General features: G+C 44.3%; 1 protein-coding gene and 1 non-coding gene across 6 annotated transcripts in view; both read left to right on the forward strand.

Annotated features, from left to right (window-relative positions):
• The first annotated feature begins 4,137 nt into the window (after window positions 1-4,137).
• Window positions 4,138-4,329, forward strand: LOC139263600 (U2 spliceosomal RNA). Its single transcript, XR_011593172.1, has one exon. It is a non-coding gene; the product is annotated as a U2 spliceosomal RNA (small nuclear RNA).
• Window positions 4,330-19,231: 14,902 nt separating this feature from the next.
• Window positions 19,232-25,747, forward strand: part of tenm2a (teneurin transmembrane protein 2a) — a 652,746-nt gene continuing 646,230 nt past the window's right edge. For all 5 annotated transcript variants that reach the window (XM_070878095.1, XM_070878096.1, XM_070878097.1 and 2 more), the window contains exon 1: window positions 19,232-19,319. In XM_070878095.1, the coding sequence (XP_070734196.1) occupies window positions 19,271-19,319 (49 nt within the window). In that variant the 5' untranslated portion in view covers window positions 19,232-19,270. The remainder of the gene's footprint in view (window positions 19,320-25,747) is intronic.

Below are 25,747 nucleotides of genomic sequence, written 5' to 3' on the forward strand. Positions count from 1 at the left end.
AAAGGGGAAGTTTTTGTCCTTGTATGGGATTTAAACTGATTTCCGGCTCTGGAGAGTTCCACAGCGCAACCTGTGGCGGAGCAGTGAATGACAGTCTGCAACATCAGGATTTTCACATTTAATTGCGGTCAGTTTTAGAGGGGTAATGATGGCGAACGCTGACAGTTACCCTGTCATTACCACCACAAAATCCCAGCCATTATTTTTATTTTTTATTTTAACAAATCTGCTGCATTACAAAATATAAAATAGACAACATGACCAACTTTGGGATGTGATTGCTTGAGTATTCTTAACGTAGGACATGTTTTTTTTAAAACTTTGTCATACCTCCTGCTAACTTAAATATTTGGGTCACCAAATATTCTTCAGCAAAATATCATCAGAGCAATTTGTTTGCTTCTTGATGTATTCTCACGAAAGGGAATTTACAGGGAAAATGGTCAGAAGCTTGTAGGGAAAGCACAGGAAGAATAGCACAATATACAAGAGAGACATAATCATGATCTGTGAGTCCTAATATCAGAAGAGATGTATCACTCTACCACAGTGATTTGTGCATTGAGATATTGCCTGGGATTTATGGCAAATTCAATCATCCAATTTACTATCTCACTTTCTGCAAATTTCCTCATTGTTGACATAGTACACTCCTGAGGACGTGTAGACGTGAAACACATGCATTAAGGAGACAGAAAAAGAATCTAGGTGTCTGACAATACTTTTCTTTCTGGTAACTTGATGATTTACTCTTCAGTTATATAACTGTATGTGTAGGACCGACCGTCTTATATTTGTCTATGATGTAAGGTACTCACTGTAATGGTAACGCACTGCAACACCAGCGATAGATTTTCTTTGTGCTATGTGTAAATAAAATTGTAATTCTGCTTATAAAAGAACAGGTTTACAATTTTTCATAGTACACAGAGAAAATCTTCTCCCAAAATGTTACTATAACTACAGAGAATTTCAAACCTAAGGAAGATTACAGGTCCGCATTATACTGTGGTACATCACAGCATGAATTCAGACTGGTTACTCCACACACACTGAGCTGCTGATCTCTACAGTGTTGACATAGGCAGGTTCCAAGTGGGACACAAACATTTCCCCAGGGGGAGAGAGGGAAAAGAGGAAACTCAGTCACTCTGGACATTCTCCCACACCATGTAACATCTGGTTACAGTCTCGAGCAGCATTGACAAAAATACCAGGCAGCAGGTCTCCCAGGCAATCCTATCGTCTGGGGAAGGTGCTCAGCATGAAACTTCAAAAAGGAAATAGGACGAAGAAGATAGAAAAGTTGGAATCACATTAAATTGATCAAATATACAGGGTCGAAATTGGTTGTCTGCCCATTTCTCGGCGGTATGCCGTTTCATACCGCCGGGTACCGCTGGGGCGGAGTGTATGCGATTTTCGTCACTTTTTTCTCAGCAAAGTGCAGCGGGCGGAGCAGAGTGCAGCCAGCGGTGTGTGAGCGGTGAGTCATTTTCACTCGGGAATCTTTGGGTCCCGAGTTGTGTGCACACGCATGCTGCTGCGAAACTCCGCTCCCCAAGAGGCACAGACGAGAATCCACAGAGACTGCCGGCCTGAGAGCGATGTGCGGGGGGATCAATGTTGTGGAGGCAGATCGCTACTTGGGGGTCGGGGGGGGAGATTGCTTCTTGGGAGGGGGGAGATCGCTTCTTATGTGGGGGGGGGGGGGGGAGATCGCTTCTTGGGGGGAGATCAATTCTTGGACGGGGGAGATTGATTCTGGGGGGGAGATCACTTCTTGGGGGGCGCTGGAGGAATCGCATCTTGAGGGGGAGATCGATTCTTGGGGGGGGAGGGGAGATCGATTCTCTGGGTGGGGGGGGAATCACTGCTTGGGTGGGGTGGTGGGGAGATCGCAGCTTGGTGGGGGGGGGGGAGATCACTACTTTGTGGGGGTGGGGGGGGGAAGAGACTGGGGGTGGGAGAGACAAGGGGGCTGGGGGTGAGAGATAAAAAAGTTTTACAGATAAAGATGCATACCGCCGACTGAAGATCGACTTAAAACCACCTTTTCCAGCGGTCTGCAGGGTCGGCGGTATGTCGGTGGCAAGTGATCGATTTGGCAATTTTGGGCAGTGTGCAAGGGCGGACGGTATGCATACCGCCCGGTCGTATGTGGCTGATGAATTTTCTGCCGGTCAGTATGTAGGTATTTTTCGATCAATTTGGTGATTTTGGGCGGTATGTTGGCGATCCGTAGGCGGTATGTCCACCAATTTCAGGCCCATAGAATATCTCACCAATAGCAGCACATTCCCAGTAGTAAGACTTTGAATTCAGTCATGGCTGTGGTCCTTGAAAGTTATGGCCCTGTGACCTCTGCTCATGACTAGAGATGAGTACACAATCAGTAAGCCTCAAGCGAGGCTGGAGATTATTGGGGGAAGAATTCTTCTGCATTATGTTATCAATAGATTTTTGATTAAAAGTAGCCAATACATTGTAAATTAACTTTTAAAAAGGACTTGATTCTAAAAGGGATTGGAGAAGGATAAATTCATATCAAATACACTCATATATAAGGCAGTCCATGTATTAGACATCATATATATTACTTAATCTGCCAAGAAAGTTGGGTTTTATTTTACTGGACATTGGCTTTTCCATGTGATGCCAGCACCACAGGACACAGATAGCGAGCAGGAGCCTGAGAGAGGGCACCAAATAATGGGGAGCCTAAGAGAGAAGACTGGGAGCTTGGGGGAAGGAAATAGACTATGATGTAAAAATTCATCTGGGCTTGATTTTGGGCCAGATTCAGCACTGCACAGGGAGCGCACGCCCCAACCAAGAGGCCCAGAGCCGTTCTGAAATTGGGCCTTGTGCCACATAACAATAGCTTCAATAACACCCACATTCAGCTTGCACATCTTCAAAAATGAATTTCAGGCCTTTTGCCTCACAGCAACAACCCTCAGATAACAGTTGTGAAGAGGAAAGGAGGACAGTGGGAATGGGATCAATCACAGCCGGTAGTGGCCACCAGGAGTGCCATGGAACACAGAGGAGCACTCGTGCTCCTCCTGCCCTCACATCATTCTTAAAATGAGATACATTTACTTACCTTTTGGGTGATGAGCACTGGCTATCCACACCTAGAAAACCTAAGTGGAGCAGGCCTGAAGCCTGCTCCGATCGGAGCAGCCAATGTCCTGGAGAGTTCCTGAAACAGGTGCTGGGCTTTTTATTAGCATATGTAAAGAGCCTAGCACCTGTTTTAGGTGGCCGTTCCAGGCGCCTGAAAAATTGCCCTATCCAATTTCAGGTCGGATGTTTTTCAGGCATCCTTGAGGGATTAGGACATTAGTCCCTGAATTGGGCATTCTCGTGCCCATTTTATGCCTGTAAAATGGGTACAGCAAGGTCCTATTTCTATTCCAATGGCCGAGGAGATGATTAGCACGAGAGAGTTTTGAATAAACAAGGGTGTGGGACCAGGCCTGGAGCATGGGTTTCCAAATGAGGTCCAGATGCATCCAAAACAATGACTCACATATAAGATGACACCCTTGCTTTGAACTCTCACTCAATGACCCAGATTTTGAGTTGTATACTCTGGTATCTACAGTATTTTATTCTAGTGGAAGCAGCTCTGCAATGTACCCAATTCTATAAAATTCACCTGACTCGATTTGGTTGACACTCTTTTTGGCTTACATTGTTTTAAACAATTAGCCCAATTAAACAGATTTAAACAGTAACATCATAACCAGTGTCAGAGGAAGGTAGTACAGTCCAGCATTACCTTTGCCACTGACTTGCTTCTAGAGACAGGAAACAAAGCCACCTCGTGAGGCTTGCAGCTAGCTCATTTATGTTCTCGGCGGAGGTGGGTGGGGTGGCTTGACCCATCCACCTCCACGGAGGTGTGTGGGGTGGCTTGTCCCATCCACCTCCATGGCACGAACCTGGTATTGCAGTACTTCCAGGAACGGTGCAGTGGCTCTAGGCCTTTTGGCTAAGAGCATTGGCGCAGAGTGATCCTTGGCATGTGCAAGGTGACCTCTGGCGTTTGTGATTTGACAAAGAATTGGAACGATGGTTAAGAATTTATAATTTAAAAAAAAAAAAAAAAATTTATGTTCTCGGCCTTTCGCTTCTCGGCCTTTTGGCTAAGATCATGCGTAACTGACCTGACCAGCCACCATGACCTCCGGGTGGTTTCTCCCTGGTTAGGAAGGTATATGCTTGCTTTTTTGGAAACAGGAGGTGGGTGGGGTTGCTTGACCCATCCACCTCCACGGAGGTGTGTGGGGTGGCTTGACCCATCCACCTCCATGGCACGAACCTGGTATTGCAGTACTTCCAGGAACGGTGCAGTGGCTCTAGGCCTTTTGGCTAAGAGCATTGGCGCAGAGTGATCCTTGGCATGTGCAAGGTGACCTCTGGCGTTTGTGATTTGACAAAGAATTGGAACGATTGGTTACGAATTTATAAAAAAAAAAAAAAATTTATGTGCCAACAGGAGGTGGGTGGGGTGGCTTGACCCATCCACCTCCACGGAGGTGTGTGGGGGACCTGACCCATCCACCTCCATGGCACGAACCTGGTATTGCAGTACTTCCAGGAACGGTGCAGTGGCTCTAGGCCTTTTGGCTAAGAGCATTGGCGCAGAGTGATCCTTGGCGTGTGCAAGGTGACCTCTGGCGTTTGTGATTTGACAAAGAATTGGAACGATTGGCTACGAATTTAAAAAAAAATAAAAAATTATGTGCCAATAATTCCTCCAGTGGCTGTAACACAAAAGGGGCAGTAGACAGATGTGATTGAATACTCTCATGAATATTATGGTTGCAGTCCTGTTCTGGCCACAGGAATTTCATCTGCAAAAAGCAACAGGTCAAAGCTGAGTTATGGTAGATTCTGAAGAGTTTTGCCCAATTGCTTTTGGGCTCAAATCAAAACTTCCACAGTTTTCTCTTGACGGTGTTTCCTGTAGTTATTTGCCTCCCTCAGGAAACAAAGTAAACTGTGGAGAGAGTTCATGACAGTGCAAAGTGTGTGTGATTAATTGCACTGAATGAACTTGATGGTCCAAATTACCTTTTTGTTTCAATATGTTCTCATGTCCTTATGCTACTTTAATCACTGCAGAATAACCATCCCTATCTAACCTGCACCGATGCACCAGTGATCTATCCTCTATGTAATGCTGCCATCACTGGAGAGTGACTGGCATCTCAGCAACATAAAAGAAACTTAATAATGTCTCAGCTGACTGCAGCTGAATAGTATAGTAAGCAGAAAGAACTGGAAGCATTAATGTATACTGAGAACAAAAACTCCCCTCAAAAATTGGTGAACAGCACAACATATAAAATAAATCCTTGCCATGCTTTTCTTTTTCTTTCACTGGCAGTACAGTACTGAGTTTGTAATGCACACTGCAGACTGCTCAGACCTTTCATTAATCAGCATACACATGGGATGCTGTAAATGAACCTCGACCATTGTACCGAGCATCCCTGTATGACAGAACTGCTTGCCCCTTTGCCTCATAGTTCCATGTGGAATCTCGATTTGCACGGATACTTTAAAGTTGCTAAGTTTGATTTTTTTCTAATGAACATTTTAGTGCTGATTAACAGAAGAATTATAGTTTATGCTTCCCTATTGTGACATGAAAAATGCTGGTGAATTCATCATAACGGCTGGTAAATGGGAGGGTTTTGAGGTTTGTTTACGATGCTGCACTAGACCATTAAGAACTGATGGGCAGCACTGCTTTTGATTAGCAATGGGCCTTTTACCAGGCATTAAGCCCACAGTGAATCAGACCACTCCCTTCAATTAAAGAACTGGTTCACACCTCGATCAGGGGGTTTCTCAGTCAACAATGACATCTTGCATTTATATAGCGTCGTTAATATTGTAAAACGTCCCAAGGCACTTCACAGGAGCATTATAAAACAAAATTTGACACCGAGCCACATAAGGAGAAATTAGGGCAGATAACCAAATGCTTGATCAAAGAGGTAGGTTTTAAGGAGCATCTTTAAAAGAGGAAAGAGAGGTAGCAAGGCGGGCGCCACTGCTGTGTTGTACAGTGGTGAAATGTCTGGCTGATAAGAAATGCTATGTTTAATGCACCACAAACTTTTACAGCGCTTAAAAAAAAATTTCACCTTGGGTTGTATCAAAATTGAAACAACAAAAGTAACAAACTGCAGTGTAAAGGAGGTCAGCAATGCACTGACATTATAGTAAAGCTGAGTGCTTTCACCTGGATTATGCAATTTAAAAATAACAGTCGTAATTTTATAAATAAGGCAAAGTTTACTGCAAACTATTTACCACAACAAATCCTGTCATTTTTATCTCTCCAACTCTAATCGTATTAGTCCTGGGTTGGTTCTGTCTTAAACTTAAGGCAGGCTCCTGAATCCAAGGTGAATCAAAAACTTATCCCCAAGAGAAATGTAGTCAGAAGTCCTCCTTCCCACTGTTGCTGACTGATTCACAGATTGGTGCATCAATGGTAAATGCTAAGCCACTTGCACTAACTTGTAATCAGCAATCCATTACTTTAAAAAAACTTTTTTTGGATAGCACAGTGCAATTATTCAATTTTTTTCCCTTTCCTTGCCTCTTTCCTAAAGACAGCCACTCATCTTGAGTGTGCTTCACTAGGCACCTGTTGTTATCTGGTTATTAACTCAAATAGCCATTCTTCACCTGTGATCTTAGATAGTGAGTGTCATCAGACTATTCGCTCGTGGTTAAGTCAGCACAGACTAGGGACTGAACCTGTCATGTTTTCAATATGTAAGGCTAGGTACTAGAGTTTAAATGGTAAAAATAGCTTATAATGTAAAAATGTCAAGTGTTACAGCGCAGACTATAGCCTAGAAATCCCGGTTGCCTGCTTCCTGCGGGCGATCGGGTAATAAAGTTTAAAAAGATGCGCACTTAGCTGAAGCTGCTGCGCCCATGAGGATCCCGGTCCTGAGGCCTCCACTCACTGCGCATCGGAGCGCTGCACGTCAGTACGTCCGTAAGCTGGAACTGGAGTCACATGGCTCTGGACAGCCAATCCAGGTAAAGTATTTTCTCATTCATAATAATGGGAATTCCGAAAGTTGGAGTTCCCATTATTATGATTGAGAAACCCCCCCAAACACCCAAAACACAAATAAAAAAATAGAAAAAATACACCACATATTTTTATTAATTTAAATTAAAGTTACTTATGTATTATAAAAATATATATTTTTATGATTTAAAAAAAAAAGGTTTTTAAAATTATGGTTTAAAATAAACTTACCATAGTGGGGAGGGTTTTTAAACAACAAAATGTATTTTTTAAATTTTATTTTATTATGTTTTTGTGTATTTTAAAACCCTTACACCTGTAAAAATAGGCTATGCACCTGCTTCTATCAGGCGCAAGAGTTTTCAGGCCTTCCGCTGGGCAAGATATGGGTAAAGACCGCAATCTTGCCCAGGCAAATGTCCTGGCTGTGGGGATATGGAGGATCTGTCAAGTTCCAGCTTGACAGATCGGAAAAGCCGTTTTTCATTGCATGCGCATTGTGCGCTGAAAACCAGCTTTTGCGATGCCTTCCCGGGTCCGTACACACGCCGTACGGACCTGGGAGGCCGGAATTTCTGGGCCATAATTTTGGAGGGTGTATATTTTGGACGGGGATATAAATCCTCTTATTTTGTGTTTTTCTCTTTGCTGCCCCATCGCCTTTTCTAAGCTTTTCCTTTTGCTTTTTTGCATCAGCACATCCGTCAGAGGGTGCCCTAGATTTTCTGATCTCCGTTATCTTAACACTGGCGGTAACCCACTTACTTTAAATGGTTACCGCCGACATTAAAATAACGCCGATTGGAAAATCTAGGCTTGTGTGTTATTCAACCAATGTCATCGAGTGATTGGAGAGGGCCTGGTCTCAAAGAAGGAATCAACCTGTGGATTAGTCTTACAACACTTGCCTCTGCTTCCTGCTGCAGTACAGCTGTCTGTTATTACTGAAATGTTGTTTTGTTTCATCACTTTGCCTTTCACGGTATGTAACACTTTTTAGTTGAGTATCACTCTTGTAGATGATGCTCTAAGTGCCATGGGGACTTCAGTACTCAGAGGGCTAATGTGCCTGAAACACTTCATAATTTTGAACAGATAAAATCTCGCTCTGCTTCTTTTTGACCTAACTATGCTGTTGTCACAAAAAAATTAAATCCTCTCACCATGTCTTATTAAATTTAAATTGACAAATCTTTGGGGAGAAAAGGAAAGACAGTTTAGTTTCAGTAAATATTCACTCTGAGAGGTAAAATGTGAGTTTGATGGGCCTGCAGACAGAGATGGATGGTTGGTGTCTGAAGCATTCTGATTTTGATTAAAGGCAGCAATGTTTTTAATGGATATCGTTAGCATATTTGGGGAAATTTCTAGAACGACTAAATTGCCGGAGCAGCCAGGTAGTCTCTACTAAGAAAATGCAGCTGAAAATCTGTCATATTAGTTACCAGAATAGTCCGTGCTGTGGTAGGTACAATGGTTAATTTAGTAAGAACTTGTCTGATACATTTTTTTCCCATTACTTAGAATTCAATTTAGACTTGTAGGAATGGACCCTGGGTGGCACAGTGGGTATCAATAATATTCATTTGCCTGTGAAGCCGAGGCAAATCCAGCCCAGATAGTCTCCTCCCACTAATGATGAGAGTTCTATGTAAAACTAGTTTAGGCATTACAAACTAAGTTCTTAATGACTGGAGGCCCGCAGTACAAGACTGGCTTTGATTGTCTCAAATTGGGACAAAATTAACAACCTACTTCAGATCACCAGGATAGCTGGTATATGAAGTGAAAAAATGACACTGGTGTTGTGGGAGATACACTTTAGAGACTGCTGTTCAGACATGAAGCATACACGCTTATAGCACAGAAGGAAGCCACTTGGCCCAGCGTTTCAATGCCAGATTTTGCAAGAGCAATTCAAAACTAATCCCCTTGCTTTGATCTCTCCCCAGTCCTGCATTTTCTTTACTTCACATGTTTATCTGCTATTCCCTTAAAAGACTCAATATCTATGACAAGGCACTCCATGCTCCAACATCATCATCATCATAGGCAGTCCCTCGCAATGAGGATGACTTGCTTCCACGCCGAAAAGTGATGAGTTCACAGGTGTTTCAATGCAGTACCTAATATTCTGGATCCCGAAGGGTGGAAGATGCCTGTGCGGGATTTTTTTAATGTGTGGTGGTCATTGCACACCAGCCACCACACGGGCTTGACAGAGCTAGGTCTTGGTCCAGTGGCAAGGATTAACCAAGACGACTGGAGACCAGTTCTGCTGCATGGACCTAGTGCGCACACAATCGCAGTGTGGACTGGCCCGTACTGTCCCTAGACCTCGCCTTTGGGCCCCGAACTCTTGCCTCTCCTGGGCCCCAATCACATCCCTCTATGAACTCTTGCCACTCCTTTGACCCGACCTCGTCATTCCTGCTATACCTGCCCGCATTGCAATCAGCCGTCGCCCTCCTGCAGCAGCATGCGCTGCTCCCTGCAGTGGTATACCGCCGCACGCTGTTCGCTCTAATGGTCCCGGCCTGCTGATGGTCTTGCAGGCCGGGACCATGCCGATTTCCGGGCCGGGCCGCCACACGCTGCTCACTCTAATGGCTCTGGCCTGCTGATGGTCTTGCAGGCCGGGACCGCCGAGATCAACAATGCTCTGGATAAAGACATTTCTCCTAACCTCTCACCTCACTATTTTATTTTACTTCACATATAACCTATAACAACAACATGTATTTATATAGCACCTTAACCTAGTAAAATGTCCCAAGGCACTTCTCAAGGGTGTTGGAAAACAAAATTTGACACGAAGCCACATAAGGAGATATTAGGGCAGATGACCAAAAGCTTGGTCAAAGAGAGAGGTTTTAAGGAGCATCTTAAAGGAGGAAAAGGAGGTAGTGAGATAGAGAGGTTATGGGAGGGAATGCCAGAGTTTAGGGCTTTGGCAGCTGATGGCACAGCCACCAATGATGGAGTGATTAAAATCAGGGATGTTCAAGAGGGCAGAATTAGAGGAGCACAGATATCTCAGAGGCTTGTGCAACTGGGGGAGATTACAGAGATAGAGAGGGGCGAGGCCATGGAGGGATTTGAAATCAAGGATGAGAATTTTAAAATCGAGGCATTGCTTAGCCAAGAGGCAATATAGGTCAGCAAGCACAGGGGTGGTGGGTGAACTGGATTTGGTGTGAGTTAGGACATGGGCAGTAGAGTTTTTGATCACCTCAAGTTTATTGTGGGTAGAATGTGGGAGGCCAGCCAGGAGTGCATTGGAATAGTCAAGTCTAGATGTAACAAAGGCATGGATCATGGTTTCAGCAGCGGATGAGTTAAGGCAGGGTTGGAGTAGAGCCATGTTCCAGAGATGGAAATAGATGTTCTTAGTGATGGCGTGGACATGTGATCGAAAACATCATTTGTTTTTAATAAAAATGTAGAAAAATATTTTTCTAAAATAGAAATTCCTTCCGTAAAATATGACACCAAGTTTGCAAACAGTCTGATTCAGCTTCAGACAGTTGCCAGGAAGAGGGATGAAGTCGGTGGCTAGGGAATGGAATTTGTCACGGGGAAATTTCTGCTCATCCAGTACTTGATGTCAATCAAGCAATCTGACAGTTTAGAAGGGATTGAGTGAAGTGGTAGTGAGGTAGATAGAGCTGAGTGTTGTCAGCGTACATGTGGAAACCAACGCTGTGTTTTCGGATGATGTCGCCAAGGGACATCATGTAGATGACAAATAGGAGGGGGCCACGGATAGAACCTTGGGGGACACCAGAGGTAATGATGCAGGAATGGGAAGAGAAGCTATTGCAGGTGATTCTTTGGCTACGATTAGATAGATAAGAAAGGAATCAGGTAAGTGTAGTTCCACACAGCTAGACAATCGCGGAGAGGCGTTGGAGGACAATGGTGGGTCAACTGTGCCAAAGGCTGCAGACAAGTCAAAAAGGATGAGGAGGAATAGTTCACCTTTGTCACAGTCACAAAGGATGCCATTTGTGACTTTGATGACAGCGGGTTTGGTGCTGTGGCAGGGGTGGAAACCTGATTGGAGGGATTAAAACATAGAGTTCCGGGAAAGATGGGCACAAATTTGAGAGACGACAACACGTTCAAGGACGTTGGAGAGGAAAGTGAGGTTGGAGATGGGGCGGTAGTTTGCAAGGATGGTGGGGTCAATGTTTGTTTTTTGGAGAGAGCCTATGACGGCAGATTTAAAGGATAGGGAGGCAGTACCTGAGGAGAGAGCATCATTAACAATATCAGCTAACATTGGAGCCAGGAAGGGAAGTTGGGTGGTCAGCAGTTTAATGGGAATAGGGTCAAGGGAGCAGGAGGTGGGCCTCATGGACAAGGTGAGCTCGAAGAGGGCATGAGGGGAGATATGAGAGAAACTTGAGAAAGATGCAAGTTCAGGGCTAGGGCAAGGGGGAACCTTAGTGAAAATTTGGCCTGGTGGGCTAGGGGAAGGAGGTGAAGTGGCAGAGGCAGTTGAACAGATGGTCTCAATCCTAGTGACAAAGAAGTTGTTGGAGGTGAGGGTGGAGGAGATAGGAAGAGGGGTTTAAGAAGATGGTTTGGGTTATCTTTGCATTCCAGGATGATCCTCAAATAGTGAGCAGTTTTGGCAGACGAGAGCAGGACCCAATAGTGCTTTATGTGGTCCAGTTACAACTGGCAGTGAATAACTAAACCAATTGTCTGCTATATCCGTTCAGATCTGTGTCCCTTGGACGTAAGGGAGCTAAGATGAGGGTCATACCCATGGAATGGCCAGGGTGAGAGAGGGTAATGGTTTTAATGGGGACAGGGCATTGAAGATGAAGGTGTGAGTGTGGTTGAGCAAATTGGTAGCTGCAGAAACGTTGTGGTGAATGGAAGGCTAAAGGCTAGACAGCTGTGATTTTGAAAGTGCAGTTGTAAATGAATTGGGAGAGGGTTTTTTTTTCCAGGGGCGGGCACAGAAGTAGGGTTGGGAGGGGGAAGGGGATCGGGTTAGAGAGCAATACAAGGAAGTGATCAGAGATGGCCTTATCTATGGTAGTAGCAAGGCCACGTGAGATGGCAAGGTCAAGGGAGTGGCCGTGAATATGGGTTGGGAATTTACATGGAGGGAGAGCTTAAGGCAGGATAGGAGGGCAATGAACTCAGAGGGGAGTGAGCATGATGAATTAAGGTGGAGATTGAAATCACCTAGAATGAGAAATCACTCAGTGCAAAGGCTGAGGGAGGAAGGCAGTGAGGATCTCACGGAGAGAAATTTTTTTATGGTACTTGGGGGAACAGTAGAGAACAAGAATTTTAAATGATGTGAGAGGAATAGAATGCAGTGAGATGCTTAAAGGAGCAGAAAGTGCCAGAGGAGTTGGGGGATAGACCAAGGTTGATTTGGTGAAAAAATCCACACTGCCACTGCAACAGTTTGGGCAGGGTAAGTGGTAGAAGGTAAAGCCATAGTATATCTAACTTGACAGTGCTTAATACAAATAATGTTTGTCGCAATGGAAAAATGTTTCATTTTTCAGCACTGATATCACACGCCTTGACGAGTGCAATAATTTGCTGGTGCTATTTATGACATGGTCAGTGAGTGCTGCATGTTTCTCTATTGAGACACGTGTAAGGTGTCTTCAAGAACTCTGTGTACGGGAAATGTTGGTATGCAAACTCGCAACCTCCCATTCCACAGAAGCTCGAGCTGCCAAATGTTCTGCATCATTGCAGCACCCAACTGTGACATTGGCCCCAAGTTTCCACATGATTTGCTCCTGATTTTTAGGAGCAACTGGTGTAGAACGGAGTATCTTAGAAATCAGAATTCTCCATATTTAGTTTGCTCCAGTTCTAGTCAGGTAGAACAGTTTCACTTTGGAACATAATTTTTTTTTCAAAAGGGGGCGTGTCCGGCCACTTACGCCTGATTTCAAAGTTTCGTGAGTGAAAACTTACTCCAAACTAACTTAGAATGGAGTAAGTGAAGATTTTTGTACGCTCGAAAAAACCTTGTCTACACTTTAGAAAATCAGGCGTAGGTTACAAATCAGGCATAGGGAATGGTGGGGGGGGGTGTTTAAAGGGAAGTTTACAAACATTCAACACTTCAGTTTTACAAATAAAGAGCCATCATCAATAATAAATGATAAATACATCAATAAATCAACCAATAAATCAATCAAAAAAAATCAATAAATAAAACATTTTCTACTTACCGACTGCAGCACCGGGATCCCTCCAACAGTGTGCTGGGATGCCCCCCTCAGTGTGTCTCTATCAGTGTCTCTATCTCTCTGTCTGTGTGCCTCTCATTCTCAGTCTGTCAGTGTCTGTGTTTCTGACAGCGAAGGTAGAGGGAGAGAGGGGGAGGGAAGGGGGAGAGAAGGGGGAGGGAGAGGGGGAGAAGGGGGAGGGATGGTGGAGAAGAGGGGGAGAAGGGGGAGGGATGGCGGAGAAGGGGGGGGAGGGATGGCGGAGAAGGGGGGGAGGGATGGCGGAGAAGGGGGGAGGGATGGCGGAGAAGGGGGGGAGGGATGGGGGAGAAGGGGGGGAGGGATGGCGGAGAAGGGGGGGAGGGATGGGGGAGAAGGGGGAGGGATGGGGAGAAGGGGGTGGGGGGGAAAAGGGGGAGGGATGGGGAGAAGGGGGGAGGGGGGAGAAGGGGATGGGGTGGGGGAAAGGGGATGGGTGGGGGAGAAGGAGATGGTGGGGGGAGAAGGAGATTGTGGGGGGAGAAGGAGGTTGGGGGGTGGGGGGGGAAGGAGATTGGGGAGGGGGGAAGGAGATTGGGGGGGGTGTGGGGGAAGGAGATGGTGGGGGGAGAAGGAGATTGTGGGGGGAGAAGGAGATTGTGGGGGGAGAAGGAGGTTGGGGGGGTGGGGGGGAAGGAGATTGGGGAGGGGGGAAGGAGATTGGGGGGGTGTGGGGGAAGGAGATTGGGGGGGAAGGAGAAGGGGGAGGGAGGCTGAACAGGCCGGGCCCGAGACTTCGGGAAGGGCCCGTCCCCAGCACCAGATTTACAGGTAGGTGGCGTTGGGTCGGGGGAGTTGGTGGGAGGGAGGTCGGTTGGGTTCGGGTCTGGGGAAGGGAGAGAGAGGTCAGGTCGGGGGGAGGGAGGTCGGGTCGGATCCAGTCCGGAGGCGGGGGGGGGGGGGGGGGAGCGGGTGTCGGGTCCGGTCCGGGGGCGGGGGGGGGGTAGCGGGTGTCGGGTCCGGTCCGGAGGCGGGAAGCGGGAGTCGAGTCGGGTCGGGAGGAAGCAGGAGCTGGCCATGGGAGGAGCCTTATTCACGCAGCCCCAGTGAGGCCATTCGGCCAGGGCTAGGGTTGCGTGCTTCGGGCCCTTCCCACACAGTTTCGGGCGCCTGGAGCTACTGCACTTGCGTGCCCACTGTAGCACGCATGTGCAGAGCTCCCGGCACTGTTTTCGGCGCAGGGTCCTAGCTCCGCCCCCTACAGCTCCTGCTGCGCTGCGCCGAGGGCCAGAGGACCTGCAGGGAGGTGGAGAATACTGAGGGTTTTTTTAGGCGCACTTTGTGGCGCGAAAAACGTGCGCCCAGGTCGGGACTGCGCCGTTCTAGGCGCGGCTCGAAACTTGGGCCCATTGTACGGTTCTGTTGCATCTTGCAAATGTGCTGTTACAAATTTTGCAGACTAATATTTTTCTGCAATTCAGAGGAAATTGTTAACTATTTAAGTGCACTAGCTTTGAAATTACACTGTGATTACTACTATATGAATACTCATTCGTACAAATTTATTTTGTGCACTATTATAAGAGACAATATAACATAAATATCTGGGTTAAAATAGTGGACAAAGGCATTTTATGCAAAAGTGTTAAGTGTTCATCACCTGATATTGACGCAGCACAATTTCAAGTCTTATATTAATTATCAATCTAAGTATATAAGGTATTGAAAGGGTTAATTAATTACCTGCATGTGACTGTGAAGCTATATTCTGATAAAAATGTAATCATCAGCTAATACTAAACTTGCATAGTTACGGATTGGTGTCTGTGTTGCAATTACTGCAATTAAGTGACTGCTATTGTTTGTAATATTTGTTTCAACTCTATGTGCACGTGTTTGCCTGGGTGGGTTACACTTTAGCCACATTTTGTGCTGGTAGTCAGGGCACTCCATATTCTCGATGCATAATGGGGTTCACACAATGGTTATTGATTGTGATATAATTTCTGACTTTATAGAGGAATGATCCACAGATGATTATCAACAAAATCATTACGTAGTATATATCATCATGTAGATAAAAATCTAAACCAGGGAATAATTATAAAGCATGACATTTATTGAGGGGTTAACATGAGCTCGTAAACCCCAAGAGCAAAGCTCTAGTGGATTATAACCACTTTTCTCGTATGGTTTATGATTTTAGCAGGACCCTGAGATCTTTATTGCAGAATAGAATATTGTTCCCATCTCCCCATTACATTGTGGAGTTGTTAAGAGCATATTTTTGGCAACAGGTATCATAATGGACTTCATTGGCCAAGATGCTTCATGTAGTACAAACGCAAAAGACTGCGGATGCTGGAATCTGAAATAGAAACAGAAAATCTTAGCGTGGAGAGATTGCCTGACCCGCTGAGATTTCCAGCATTTTCTGTTTTTGCTTCATATAGTTGCCGCTTACTGAAGGATTAGTGATTGCAGTAAAATCATTGCAAGTTTGTTGATAATCTGGAGTTGATTATCATAAAATAATACATGTAAAAGTATAGAAAATAGTAAATACCAGGGACTGGTAGCAAGGAAATACATTAGCTTGGAGGTTCAAGTAACTTTTTAACCTGTGAGGAGAAATGCAAGTTATTTGTCATCTGGGCCCAGAAATGAAATGACAACCTTGAAAGTACTCGAGCATCTTATTATTATTACATACGATGACGTTGATAACTTGCTCTATTTTGTTTAGCTCTTTGTCAGCAGCAACTATCTTGGCAGATACCAATGGCCAATTCACTCTGTAGGCAAAGCCTAATTATGTCCAATGTAACAATAATGTATTTGCTTGTAAGTTTATCATCCCTCTGTCAATTCCAACAAATTATTTTAAGCCTGAAATTTTGAAGGTTTTTCTAGTGACAATTAGAAACTGCTCAGAATTCACCTCTCATGGTTTATGGGATCACCTGAACCCATTGCTTAAATCAATGTTTTGAAATCACTCCCAAATATCTTGTATTATTCATTTAAAATTGTATATACTCCATAACTATGTTTTACTGCAGCTAGAAGGAGCTAGGTAAAAAAAAAGGGTGGGTTGGGATTTACTCATATCTGTTCGGAAGATACTTAAGGAGTGATCTGTGCAATGTGTGGACTGCACTGCTGACCTCCAAGCGTTTGTATTTCTGCCTATAAGGGACCCAGTCAATCACCCCTGCAAAAAAATGGATTATGTAATGAACAATGATATTTTCACAGGAATGGTCGGTGTTCCTCTCAGGTTAGGGGGGAATTGAATTATAGAACAAATGCTGCTTTAAAATACGATCAGTATTATTGGTAGAGAAGTATGCAATGGAGAAAAGAGAATGTAATGCAAGTTTAATTGCTGATAGATTTTACTTCAACTCTCTAAATAATGACAGAATAGAAACGAATCTTTTCTGGCATAGAATGAATGCGATGTGTGGTCTAAACATGCATGTCTGTTTAGAGCTGTCAATTCCCTCCACTAGTCTGAATTTGTTGTTGTTGAGTAAGTAGGAGTAAAAGTGTCTATTTTAGAATACTGGTTTAACGCTTGTGATCTGCACCGTGGTGGTGAGTGGCCAATCTCCTTTTTGCCACCATAAGGAGACACCAAGCATATTCTAAGCACTTCTCCACAGTGAGAGAGCAAAACTCAGGCAGCTAGTAACATTTGTTTTGTGCACATACTCATGGCTAACAGTAGCATTGGTGGAGATCCAGGAACAGGTCTCCAGCTCGTTCTGTCACCCGGGGAATATATTTGATGCTGATAGACTGTGGAATCGAGATAATAGTAAAAGTTATTCCAATTGCCACCCATTCTGAAGATTACTATCAGGAAATGTGCTATTGTGCACTCCGACAACTTTTTTGCTCCAGGTTATTTTGTGACTATTAGGAATCCCCCTGAAGTGGTGGTGGTTAGAGGGAGGGGGAGACGGAAAGCCATGGATGTGACTGCACTAATCCTGCATTCCTCCAATTTATCTCAATTGGGAGAATCTCGATATCTTTCATGACAGATGTTGTTGGGGGAACTTTTTGTTTGTTTACTGAATACACTGGTTTGTTCCTGACTTTAGGTCAAGGATTTGAGGAGGAGAGGTATTTTTGTGGCTTTAAATTTACTGTAACTGAGACATACCTGAGATGTTTAATCTCACACGGTTAACTGGGGATGGGGGGGGGGGGGGGCGGGGGACCATTGGGAAGGGAAAGGGAAAGATTGTGTAAGTACAGTGAAAAGCTCTCATGTTAACAGTAGAGTGGATCCAAACCGAGACTCGATATTCCACAAAGATACAAGGAAGCTTTCGCTCCCGGCATCTTTCATCGCCAAAAAATGTTTCTCCTTCACACGTCAGATGCTAATTAGCAAATATCTAATTAGGAATAGAAGATTAATCGCTCCTGGGAGCAGTTCAGTCTTTGAGGTCTGGTGGTTGTACGAGTGTCTGCGTGTGTGTGTGTGTGTGTGTATGAGAGAAATAGAGATTGACTCTCACACACTGTCTGTCACACGAGCATCGAGCGGTTGCCAGGAAAGCAAAGCGCGCGCACACACACACACATATATATATATATTTCTGTGGGCGCGGAGTCGATGTAATGTGTTGAATTTGTATCATTTTTGGATCGAGGATCAGACTGATCTGGCCGTGGTGGAGAGGGGCAGAGTTGAGAGTGTTAAAGGCGGGCGGGGGTGCGGGGAGAGCATCAGATCAAACTGTACTTTGCCCTGCCTCGGCTGCCGTGTTGTGTGTGTATGTGTGTGTGTGTGGGGGGGGAGAGGTGCCGGGGGCCCGGGCACAGCTGCCGGCCAAGTGTCTGCTTGTGGCTGGGCGGTGGTTCCAGGGGGAGGGGGACATCTGCTGAATGTACACCTGTCTGGTTGGCAGCCGTCAGTTGTCACGGAGTCACCAGTGTAGGCATCAGCGGTCTCCGAGAGAGAGAGAGGAGAGGCTCGCACACAGCCCGGGTCCTGCGTTTTTATTGTCGTCTATTCTCAAGTTCTCCAAACCGCGGACTTATTTATTTTGCCCCCGCCGTGTTGCCAGCTATTTCTGCTCTCAGACCCTCCCTCCTCCTGTTCCCCGAGATGAAAGACAAGCCGAGGCAGGGCTAGCCACCTCTTTCTCTCTCTGACGTTTGGCTCTCTCCACGATATTCGGCTTTCCTTTTTTTTTTGCTTTTCTGTTTATTTTGCCTTCCCCCCCTTCCTCCCTTCATTCTCCGGGTTGTCAGAGCGAAGTACCCGAGTTATAGTCTTCTGAAGCCGGCTCCGGGCATGTCCCAGCCTCCAGTAAAGCTCACCATCGGACTGCCTGGCAGCCGGAGACGGTAGGATCGGAGCTTGCCTCTCCACAAGCCCTCTCTCTCCTCATCCACTCCCTCCCCCTCCCTCTCTCTCTCTCCCGTCTCTCTCTTATTTCCTTCGTTCCTTTCCGCTCTCCTTCATTTCCTTCCTTCCCTCTATCCTTCCGTCCCTCCTTCCCTCTCTCTGTCTCTCATTTCATTCCTTCCTTCTCTCCTTCATTTCCTTCCTTCCCTCTCTCTCCTTCATTTCCTTCCCTCTCCTTCACTTCCTTCTCTCCGTCCCCCTCTTTCTTTTAATTCCTTCCTTCCCTCTCTCTCCCTCATTTCCTTCCATCACTCTCCATTTCCTTTTTTCACTTCCTCTCTTTTATTTCGTACCTTCCTTTCCTCGCTCTCCTTCCTTCCCTCTCTCCTTTATTTCTCCCCCTCCCCCCCCCCCCCCCCCCCCCCCGCGTCTCTCCATCGCCAGTCGAGAGGAGCGAGGTCAGAGCCCGGACTTGTATCTCTAACCCAGGGCGGCCACTAGCGTGGGATTCGGTGGGGCTGGCGAGAGCTGGCAGCTTGTGGACGTTCTCTCATCATCACCATCACCATTGCGGTCGGAGGGTGAGGCGAGCCCCCGGGGGCACTCTGCCCCCAAGCCCCGGACATGCTGCTCTCCAGCGCGGTCAAGCCCAAGAAGTTCCCGGCAGAGACAGGTAGGTGCGAGCTGGGACTACCACCCATTCATCCATCAGTCCGCGGATCATCCATCATTCTGTTAGACATTCATTCACTCGCTCCGGCTGCAGGGCAAACTGTTGGCTATTAGAGGGGAAGCGGGAGTGTGCTCACTTTAAAAATATTAATATTCATTCTAGGAACCATATCGTGTACCATAAAGTCTCATTTTATTGTACCAAATAGTAGGTTTACAGGGGCTTGAAAAAAGATAGACTTCGAGGAGTGTTTCCTCTTGCTCTAAAAAGTTGAATAAGAATTACCAGCTCGCTGTGCTCTCCGATCTTCCCATTTTGCTACTTGTATTCTCTCAAATGCAGAGCTGTTAGATTTGCCGAGTGTTCTCTGTATCTCAGTTCCGTACCATGTGTGTGGGGGGCGGGGTGCTTCACCCATTGACTCCAGTATACTGACCATGTCAAGAGTTACATGTTTAACTCTTTCCTGCCATTCCATTTTAATCTTTTTTTTTCAATCCCTCAAAATATCAGCAGTTCATTCAACAACAAAAAAGTGATTTTATTCTAAGTGTCGATTCCCGTCCTTTTCTGGGAGGTAAAATACATTTTGAGCCTGTTTGCGGCTGATAGCAGCCAGTTCTGTGTCTGTGCCGCGTTGTCTCTGAGTGCTGCAAGCGCTATTTGCAATCCGAAGTCGTGTTGTTAATGTGCTTGCTTTCCTTTCCCAGCCCAGTGCCGGGCTGTCAGTGCCCAATTTCAATTTGCAGCATTTGATTTTCCAATTGTCGAGCAATTTAGAGTAAGAATACACCGAGGTAGCTGTTTCTAAATGGCTTTCTGCCTTTTGTACCATCCTGACAAAGCATGGGGCAGCTTCAGGTCACACCGAACTTGAAAGAAACGTTTGGGCAAGAGGGAGAAATTCTGCTGCTTTAGTGAGGAAGTACCTGTAGTAATTTTAAAGCTTTAAAACCATCCTCAAATACTTCCCAACCTGCCTTCTGTTCCTTTAAATTCTTCAATTATTTGATTTGAGCTAAAGAACAGCTTCCCATCGGTTTCGTTGGCTTCTCAGTTTGGTACAAGTCTGTTAAATGTCCCTTCTGTTAGTTTACAAGTCCCTGTTTCACCAAACTTGTTTGGGTTAAATCATTCATTTACTAACATTTGGGAGAAGAAATCTAATACATAAGTAGGAATAAATTATAGCAAATGTGTTTGTTTTCCCATATTGACTCTTAAACCACTCTGAACGTTGATTCTCTGGTAACTTTAAAAATATGACACAGTTTGCACCCCACAAATTCTGCTGATGGGTCCGAGATGTCAAATACGAAATATTCTAAGATAGAATTAAGGGAACAGGACTTTCTATACATCTAGATTTACAATGTGCTTGGTCCTTACAAAACTTGTAAGAAACTTATTTTTTTCCCCAAATGTTTTGGGTTGTGACAATTCTGACCTAGCTCACAATCTCTTTTCTCATATACAACATCGCAAGGAATAGAACATTCAAGCCTCAGTGGTGTTATCAAAATGGTAACATCTGTTGTTTTTATTTGATGACAAAGATTTACCGAATAACTGAAATGACAGTATTGGGTGATTCTGAACATGGCAAATGTGATGGTGTGTTTTACCCTTGTACAGGAATAGAGGAGAATCATTGTTAAGAGTGATATACTATCAGGGGAAATCTTTGATATTGATACAAAGAATATTCTGATCTGTTCTTTTTAAGCAATTCTGTCTGTTTGAAAATGTTCAGAACATATTTTTAAGGCTATTCTTAACTGAAAACATTTTAGTAAATTAACAAGCGTGTGTCTCGTAATAATGTCTTTCAAATCAACTTTTACATGTTAAGGAAAACACGGCAGCTTCTAAAGCAATTCAATCTTAATGAATAAAATCACTTCAGAATACACATATATTCTACGATATTATTCTTGACAAAAATCTTCACTGTGCCCTTACCTACTATCAGCTCGGAGTGGAAAAGTTTATTTTGCCTATGTAAAAAAAATCCATATAACTCACAATTTCCCTACAGTTCCATTCCAGTTGTCTGGAACTGCAGAATGAAATGGTAGTTTTAATGCACATTTTACTGAGGAAGTGGCTGACTGGCTAAATTTCTTTTTTGGAAATACTGGTTATAATATTCCACTGACAGAATAGTTGCACATGCAAACACTATGATACTGGGAGATTATGGAGAAGCAAAAATGACTTTTTTACGGTTGGAGAAATGATTGTCATGTGAATGGGGCTTGATATAGTTTAGATTATCTTTTGTTTTTCTCATTCACAATATAAAGTTTACTTTCCACTCTTTACCATTTATTCTCCCATGATATTGACTGTAGTGGCAGTGAAATTCATTTTGTAATCCATTATATCCTACCTCTGTTTTCAACGTACCTGTAGTCTTGGGAGCTGGTGCTAAGGGCATACTGATGGATGTAATAAGTTTTTATATAATTTGTGGAGTTTTTCTCATCACCTTTCCAGTTTTGTGTGTGTCTCTCTCTTTTTATCCCTGCTGCTGGTAAATTAGATGCCTTCAACGTTAGCGTGCAAACGCTTAATGCATTTGCATCAAATTTGTCCACTATTTTAACAGCAGCATTAATCAATTTAAAATAAGCATGTTAAAAATATTATGTACTTGTACACTAATTGTCAAAGAGCTTAAATTGCATAACATGTATGTTTCCCAATATGCTTGGACCTCCGTCTCAGGCTCTAGCTTTTAGCTTTACTCTCACTCTCTCATGCTCTGTTTCTTGTTTATTAATTTGTTCTTTTGTCTTTGCATGCAGCATATACATTGATGTAATTCCCATATCACTCTAGCATGAAAAGTCTATGGCTGCAGTTATGCTAAGGCTACCTATCTCAGTACCTGCAGAATCTGATGTACAGTGAGCAGACCTGAGCTACTGCCAACTGCTTAGCCAGAAAGTTGATCTGTGCATGCATGCTAGTTTTTAATGTTAGGGTGTGAATGAGAGTACAGTCTCTCATAACATTAAAACATCAAAAAATGTAAGGTTATTGACCTTCCAAAAGACCCAGTGGATTTCCAGGACACTTTTAAAATGCGGATTCTCGCTGGACAGGAGTTCAAGTGGTGGTGAGACTACCTACAAGAGATAGTGTCTCTCTCGAGCGCACTTGAATTATGTTGCTAACCTGACTGCTGAGTTATACTACCACTTTTGCATCGATGTGTGTTCAAAACCACTTTGAATTGGCGTGAAAGTGGCATTATAACTGCCCAATCCAAGCTGATTTGTACTCAAGTCTTTAATGTTGTCAATGCATAAAAGTTTGCTTGTGAAGATGTTATACCTTCCACATGCATCAACACAACTCACAGCGCCTGCTTATGACAGCTAGCTTTAGTAAAACTTGAACCCATGGATCCACATAAAGGGTTTTGGGACTGCAGTCACAACACATTGACTTCTATGTGTGTGACTTCTATAGGTGAAGTACAGACTGCATACAGACTGCATACATGTAGCTGTCTAGATGTAATAACTGTTGCACTGTACCTCATTATTGATTGAAATTTATAATAATCATGAACACCTTTATGCTGGCAGTCTTGCTAATGTTGAAAATGTAGATCGCTTCAGCAGATGTGCAAACTTTTACCTGTGTGAATTTTAACAGATAATTCATAATTTTCATTTCAGGTGAGACTTTGGTGCTTCCCATTGTTAGGCTGCATGCATTATTGAAAGGAAAATCAATTTGCAGTAAATTCAACATTCCCCCCCACCACCCGACCGAGAAAAAGTGTTTGTAAAACTATATCAAATTAAAATCATACGCGATAAGAAGCCACTGATTTAGTTTTCTCGTGAAAAATGGATGGAAGTGCAGAAAGCAAACCCATAAGAGCCTGTAAGAATTTCTGAATCCCATATATGTAAAGTATAATTTGATTTATTGACTCATCATAACCCAGTGGCCTTGAAGATTACCAGAGGGAAATCTTTCCAAAAGTTCAATGGGTGAACGGTCCAAATAGTGTTGTGCTGTGGTAAAATGTTATCTTGGCAGAGCAAGCGTGATAGGATGATTCGTGTTTCCCCACCCCAATTCCTATTTATCGAACCATGAGAATGGCTTACTCACGAAGAATGGCCTCGTCAACGAGGTACCAGTGGTCTGCTGTTGCCTGTGAAACCATACCCCATATTGAAACAGAGGTAGAGTAAGGTGGAGAAATTAGAGAAAGAAAGGAAATTACTTTTTTAAGTGAAAAAAAATCTTCTAACTTTCACCATGCCTCACACTATTTCTCAGCCAAGGGGTGGTGTGGTGTGATGGGGTGAAATAAACTGTCATACTGGACCCAGGGATTGCTCCCTTGAACCTTTGCGACAAATAGCGCAACATATAGGTGCAGTGAGAGGATAAGAAAGTGTCCCATGAGAAGCGAGAAAATGGAGTGGGCAGGAAGGCAAATGAGAGCGACTGGAGGGGGGTGTGTGAGAGCAGCGAAAATTAAATAGAGACAGTGCATGCGTAGCACAAAGAAAGCAAGCCAAGCACAGGTTGCAGTGATCTTTATATATGTATATATATCCTAAATGAAAATGGTTGTATGTTACACCCCATATCAACAAGAGCAGCCCTTCATTTTCAAACAGATCAACATGGCGAATATATTGACAAATCATTTGACATGGTGAGAATAATTCTTGAATACAGGTCTTCAGTCCCGCTCATGCAGGTCAGCATTGTGGCTTTCCATTTCTATCCACAGACATTCCACTGGGGGAGGGGAAGGTACATGACCAGAAATGAAAGTTGTGACTGTGACTTTCAAACAACGTTTGCTGCCACTGCTGTGAAATTGGCCGTCAGCACTCACAGCCCCAGCATATTGCAGAACCATTTCTACTCGAAATAATCCTGTAATGTAACATAGTATGCCTTTAACATAGTGAAATGTGTCATGGCAGCTTCACAGGAGCGTTATCAGACAAAATTTGACACTGAGCCTCATAAGTAGATATTACGACAGGTGACCAAAAGCTTGGTCAAAGAGGTAGGTTTTAAGAACCATGGGCTAGAAATTGCATTGGTTCACCGCCCGGTTTCTGGGCGGTACTGGCTGTTTTGGGTGATAACCGGGTCGGCGAGAAATTGCCCACCTGAGTTCTGCCAGTGCTTTCGAGGTACAGCTGGGAAGCGGACCGCTGGCGTGCACTGGCATCAGATCGCCCTGGCATGATATTTGGCTCAGCGGTGATCCGTAGGTAAGTTTTAAAAACAACCCCCACGAGAATCAGCGGAGCTGGGCGGTAGGTGGGTAGCTCTGCAAGAAAAAGGAAAGTAATTTTTTTTATTAATTATTTTTAAATTCTGTTGTGGTGATTTAAGTTAAAAAGGTCCAGAGAATGTATGAATGATTTTTTTATGTTCTGTTTTTTGAAAAAATATTTTTAGTGCTTTTCCTCAGGGTAAAATTTTAGTGAATTTTGACATTATTGTCCATTTTCTTTAAGAACTGCCCAATTGACCCTAAATTCCACATTTTCTGCCGAGAATCGGGGTGCAACGGCTATTTTTTTCGCTGGGCAGATTTTTTTCTTTTTTTGGGGTAAGTTTTCGGCGCCAATAATCTTGGGAATCTCAGCGGCCTTTTGGGCAGCAATCGGGCCCTGGCGGGCTGTGAGAAAATTCTAGCCCATAAGAATTTGGGCCTGCTCTGCCATTTAATAAGATCATGGTTGATCTGATCATGGACTCAGCTCCACTTCCTGCCCGCTCCCCATACCCTTTACTCCTTTACCGCTTTAAATACACCTGGGATAATCTTTGACTGGTATGAAACTACAAGGAGTGTCTTAAAGGAGGAGAAAGAGGTAGAGAGCTTTAGGGATGGAAAAATAGAAAGGCTTACATTAATATAGCAGCTTTCATGACCACTGGACTTCTCAAGGTGTTTTGCAGCCAATGAAATACTTTTAAAGTGTAGTCACTGCTGTAATGTGGGAAATGCAGCAGCTGTAGTGTACCGCAAGCTCCGACAAACAGCAGTGTGATAATGACCGGATAATTTGTTTTTGGTATGTTAATTGAGGGATAAATATTGGCCAGGACACTGGAGATACCTCCCCTGCTCTTCTTTGAAATAGTGCCATAGGATCCGTTATGTCCAACTGAGAGGACAGGGCCTCAGTTTAACATCCACTCTGACAGTGCAGCACTCCCTCAGCACTGCACTAGATTTATGTGCTCAAGTCCTTGAACCCACAACCTCCTGACTTAGAGGCGCGTGTGCTACCAACTGAGCCACGGCTGACACAAAGCTTAGGGACTTGGCAGGTGAAGGCATGGCTGCCAATGGAGGAGTGTTGAAAATCGGGAGATATGACTTGAATTTGTGCCTTGTAGTTCCATACCAACCAAGGATT

This window comes from Pristiophorus japonicus, chromosome 4 (assembly GCF_044704955.1).
Source record: "Pristiophorus japonicus isolate sPriJap1 chromosome 4, sPriJap1.hap1, whole genome shotgun sequence".
In the NCBI taxonomy this organism is placed as follows: domain Eukaryota; kingdom Metazoa; phylum Chordata; class Chondrichthyes; family Pristiophoridae; genus Pristiophorus; species Pristiophorus japonicus.